This window comes from Cebus imitator, unplaced genomic scaffold (assembly GCF_001604975.1).
Source record: "Cebus imitator isolate Cc_AM_T3 unplaced genomic scaffold, Cebus_imitator-1.0 Scaffold375, whole genome shotgun sequence".
NCBI classification, from domain to species: domain Eukaryota; kingdom Metazoa; phylum Chordata; class Mammalia; order Primates; family Cebidae; genus Cebus; species Cebus imitator.
This window is the reverse complement of record NW_016107690.1, coordinates 1,394,607-1,399,808: the sequence shown is the minus strand read 5'-3', so window position 1 is coordinate 1,399,808 and position 5,202 is coordinate 1,394,607. Positions and strand designations below refer to the sequence as shown.

The 5,202-nt window shown below is 45.6% G+C and overlaps 1 protein-coding gene across 2 annotated transcripts in view; it reads left to right on the top strand.

Annotated features, from left to right (window-relative positions):
* The window catches only part of LOC108288498 (zinc finger protein 57), a 96,072-nt gene extending 90,912 nt beyond the window's left edge, over nt 1-5,160 (top strand). For both annotated transcript variants that reach the window (XM_037730987.1, XM_017507458.1), the window contains exons 2-4: nt 1,258-1,384; nt 2,109-2,280; nt 2,782-5,160. In XM_037730987.1, the coding sequence (XP_037586915.1) occupies nt 1,258-1,384; nt 2,109-2,280; nt 2,782-4,402 (1,920 nt within the window). In that variant the 3' untranslated portion in view covers nt 4,403-5,160. The remainder of the gene's footprint in view (nt 1-1,257; nt 1,385-2,108; nt 2,281-2,781) is intronic.
* The last annotated feature ends 42 nt before the right edge of the window (nt 5,161-5,202 follow it).

Sequence of the window (5,202 nt, the reverse complement as noted above, 5' to 3'; positions counted from 1 at the left end):
TCACCCCTACACCCAGCTAGTTTTTGTATTTTTAGTAGAGACACGGTGTCACTGTTGGCCAGGCTGGTCTTGAACTTCTTCCTGCCAGTGACCTGCCCGCCTCAGCCTCCCAGTGTGTGGGGATTACAGGCATGAGCACCCACCCCCACGTTTACTTTCAATCTGTTTGTATCTTTGGATGAAAAGTGTGTGTCTCTGCAGTGTGTAGAGTTGGGTTATGCCTGTCATCCAGCCTGACTGCCTCCACCGTTTAATGGGGTCTGTGATCCATTCCCATTTAGCATCCTTACTGACGCAGGCATACTCAGGACTGCCGTTTTACTTTTGATTTCTGTGTTTCTTTCATTTTCATTATTTTCTAAGGAAGCATTTCAATTGTTTAACTTGTTACGATTTGTTGGTTTCTTTTTAATTGGATGCTTTAGGGGTTACTATATTATTAATGTGAGCTTGTCAGATTCATGTAAATAGCTTGATTCCAGTGAGATACAGAAATGCTGTTCCTATGTAGCTGTATTCCCTCCCCCACTTTTATGGCATGATTCATATATACTACGTCCATGACTATTACACAGCAAAACAGTGCATTTTAATCAATACTTTCCCATCTAGAGTCATGTCCCTTGCTGAGCACACCTTTGCTCCCACCCACCTCCTCTGTGCTGTTATTAGTAAGTAGGTATTTTTACGAGTTACACATATTTATATCATTGCCTTTAAAATAATGTAAGAAAATAAAGGGGAAAAGCTGATACAGTGTGGCCCAGGGCTCCAGGCAGACAAAAATAGGAATCCATAGGTCACATTGTTAGAAACTCTGGTGTGGGCTGAGGCCATCTGGACGAAGATGCCCTTACCAGGCAGCAGATCCCAAGGACCGTCTTCTCCCAGCCGCTGGTCACAGGCTTGTCCGATAGTAGGTCTTATCCTAAAGACCTGTGAAGTAAGCGTGGCTTGGACAATTCTGCGACATTTCAGATGGAAAAGTGACTTCATCTGCACAGCATTTCTTCCCAGACCCTGATGGTAGGAGAGGAAGAGAACAGCAGTCACAGTAAAAAGGCAGAGAGAAGTTCAGACCGACCGTGGTGACATGGAGTTTATGAGGAAGTGATTGCGGATAAGTAAAAGATCTCACTCACATTAGCATCACAGAGGAGGTGCTGGGACAGCACAGTCTTGTCTGAATTACTTACGAGGTTCCCCAGTACCTTCTGTGTCACCAGTCCTCCTGCGCACCTGTGTGGTTTGTCTTAGGACTCCGTGGTCTTTGAGGACGTGGCTGTGGACTTCACCCTGGAGGAGTGGGCTTTGCTGGACTCTGCCCAGAGGAACCTCTACAGAGACGTGATGCTGGAAACCTTCCGGAACCTGGCCTCAGTAGGTAAGGATGACGTCATTCCTTCCTTCACTCAGTTTTCAATGAACTCATTTTTTTCTCCTTTTTTTTTGAGACGGAATCTCATTCTGTCACCAGGCTGGAGTGCAGTGGCGCCATCTCGGCTCACTGCAACCTCTGCCTCCCGGGTTCAAGAGATTCTCTTGCCTCAGCCTCCTGAGTAGCTGGGACTCCAGGCACATGCCACCACGCCCAGCTAGTTTTTGTGTTTTTAGTAGAGACAGGGATTCACCATGTTGGCCAGGATGGTCTCTATCTCTTGAACTCATGATCCGCCTACCTCGGCCTCCCAAAGGGCTGGGATTACAGGCGTGAGCCACCGCGCCCGGCCCGGTGAACCTATTTCTTTCTCATCAGTACCGTTCCAACATGTGAAATGTGGGAAAGGAGCAAGGCAGATGTGTTCACAGCCATCATGGACCTAGCATCCACTCATGACTCTGTAACAGTGAAACAGATGTTATTTCTGTCTCGGTTTAAAGGACTTCAGTTTCCTCTGGTGTCATTAGTATGGGGTGGCCCTGATGGGTCACTTAGGATCACAGAGCGGTTTCTTGTTTGGGACCTGTGACTGACTGTGTTGAATACCTGCCACTTTGACCCCTTACCTCGATTACTGATGCAGTCCTCAAAATGCTCAACTCCTCGGTGTCTTCCTCTGTTCAGTACAGGTCTTACTCCTAATGAGATTTTCACTTTTTTATTTCAGACGATGAGACTCCATGTAAAGCCGACAGGTCAGTTTCTCAGCAGGATATGTACGGGGGAAATATATCTCAGGAACAGACAATACTGAACTTCACGAGAAATAATTCCTGTGCCTACGCTTTAGAAACAAATTGCGAAGCCTGCGGCATTGAAGATCTCCACAGAAATCTGAGGTGAGTTGCACTCACGAGAGAAGGAAGTAATCTTTGTATGCAACTAAAAAAAATATGTAAGCATTGCTCCAAATTGGCTTATTCTTCAGAATTTTAACCAAAAAAAAAAATTTTTTTTTTTATTTTTTTTATTTTTTTTTGAGACGGAGTTTCGCTCTTGTTGCCCAGGCTGGAGTGCAGTGGTGCGATATTGGCTCACTGCACCCTCTGCCTTTGGGCTCAAGCGATTCTCCTGCCTCAGCCTCCGGAGAAGCTGGGATTACAGGTGCCTGCCACTATGCCTGGCTCATTTTTTGTATCTTTTGTAGAGACAGTCTTTCACCATGCCGGCCAGGCTGGTCTCAAACTCCTGGTGATCCACCCGCCTCGGCCTCCCAAAGTGCTGGGATTACAGGCGTGAGCCACCGCGCCCGGCCCTGAAATGTATTTCTAATACTTATTAATACATATCAACAAATCATTAAACATACCATAAATAAGAATGTTTCTCATTTTTAACAGAAATCATATGGTGGACAGATTCTGTGAAAATAATGAAGGTAATCAATATGGAGAAACCATCAATCAAATGCCACATCTTACCCCGCACAAGGAAATTTCTGCTGGAGAAAAGCCATACGAATGCACCAAGTGTGGGACGGTCTTCATGCATCTTTCTTCTCTCAAGAGGCACGTCAAGTCTCACTGCGGACGAAAACCACATCTGTGTCAGGAACGTAAGCATGCCTGCGTTTGTGCCTTACACCTCAACAGTCACGTAAGAACTGACACTGGCGAGAGGCCCTATGGATGTAAATTATGTGGTAAAACCTTTCCTTATTTCTATTCCCTCACTCAGCACATCAGGACTCACGCCTCCGAGAGGAGCTGTGAATGCAGGCACTGTGGGAAGGCCTTCATGGAGTTCTCCAGCCTCACGAGGCACGTGAGAACACACACTGGAGAGAAGCCGTATAAATGTAAGAAATGTGGGAAGGCGTTTATTTACCCCTCCATCTTTCAGAGACATATGATCACACACACTGCAGAGAGGCCCTATGAATGTAAATTATGTGGGAAGACCTTTCACCATTCCTACTCCCTCACCCAACATGCAAAGATTCACACGTCAGAGAAAACCTATGAATGCAAGCAATGTAGGGTGGCCTTCCATCAGTTCTCAAGTTTTACTAGACACGTCAGAGCTCACTTGGGAGAGAAGCCTTATAAATGTAAGGAATGTGAGAAAGTCTTCATCTATCCCTCAGTCTTTCAAAGACACATGCTAACGCACACTGGGGAGAAGCCCTATGAGTGTAAATCGTGTGGGAAAACTTTCCGTCATCCCCATTCCCTCTCTCACCACGTGAAGATTCACACAGCAGAGAAAACCTACAAGTGCAGGCGGTGTGGGATGGCCTTTCCTGAGTTCTCGAGCCTCACTAGACATGTGAGGAGTCACACAAGAGACAAGCCATATCAATGTACGGAGTGTGGGAGAGCCTTCATGTACCCCTCAACATTTCAGAGACACATGATAACACACACGGGAGAGAAGCCCTTTAAGTGTCAGCAATGCGGGAAAACCTTCAGTTACCCACAGTCTTTTCAAAGACATGAAAAGACTCACACGGGAGAGAAGCCCTACGCATGCAAGCAGTGCGGGAAAACATTCAGTTGGCCTGAGACCTTCCGAGTACACGTGAGAATCCACACCGGAGAGAATCTCTACACCTGTGAAAACTGTGGGAAAGCTTTCAGCTCTCCCAAATCCTTTCAAGGTCACGTACGAACTCACACGGGAGAGAAACCTTACGAGTGCAAGCAGTGCGGGAAAGCCTTCGCGTGGCCCTCGACATTTAGAGAGCACGTGAGAGTTCACACGGAGGAGCGGCTCTATAAATGTGAAAGGTGTGGGAAGGCGTTCACCTCCTCCAGGTCGTTCCGAGGTCACCTGAGGACCCACAGTGGAGAGAAGCCTTACGCCTGTAAGCAGTGTGGAAAAGCCTTCAGCTGGTCGTCATCCTTACAGAAACACGTGAGGATGCACACGGGAGAGAAACCCCACGAGTGTCAACAGTGCGGGAAGTCCTTCAGGTGGCCCTCCTCCCTTCGGAACCATGTCAGAACACACGTCGGGTAGAAATCCTGAGTGGACGCTGTACTCAAAAGCCTTCGGTTGTCAAGTCGTTCTGAGGCCAGTGGGCGCACACTAGAGAGAGGTTCTGTAAGTAACATGGGGTCACCTCACATTAACTCATGTATAATGCTCCAGAAAATTCACCCCGGGAGAGCAATCGTACAAGTGATAAGTATGATATTGTCTTTGTCAGTACCTCGTTTGCAAAACAGACCCATTAGTAACGAATCTCCAGCTCTTTCAAAAATAAACGTTGATGCGAGAGAATAATTAAGTCCTCTTTTTGCTGTAGTACGTAAGTTTTAGTAGTTAAGTGCTTCATCACTTAAATACTTTCATTTTGAACCTTATTGGACCTGTGGTGATCTGAAGTGTACTTTGAACTTGATGTAATTTTTTACGTACGTTCTGTATTTTTCTGCATGGTATCATTACAACAATGAAACTTTGGTACTTGTTATTCTTACTGGCCTAGTGCTACAGATAACTGGCTGTCCCCTCTTTTATATATTGTACCTTACTGAAATTTTTCCACAAAACCTTCTAATTTGGAATGTTTACAAAGTTCTCCATAAAGTACAAAAGAGGATTAGAGAGTCGTCTTTGGCAATTTGTTTTTCCTCATTTCTCACTGGGAGTTAGACAGTAGGCTTTGAACTGAGAAGGGAGACCTATAAAACCATAATGAAATCTGTAGATGGTTTTGTTATGGATACACGTTTAATGCTGGGAACTACATTTCCCTGAATGTCATTCCTTTATGGCTCCAAGTTAAAATTTGCTAATTTTTTTTTTTTTTTTTT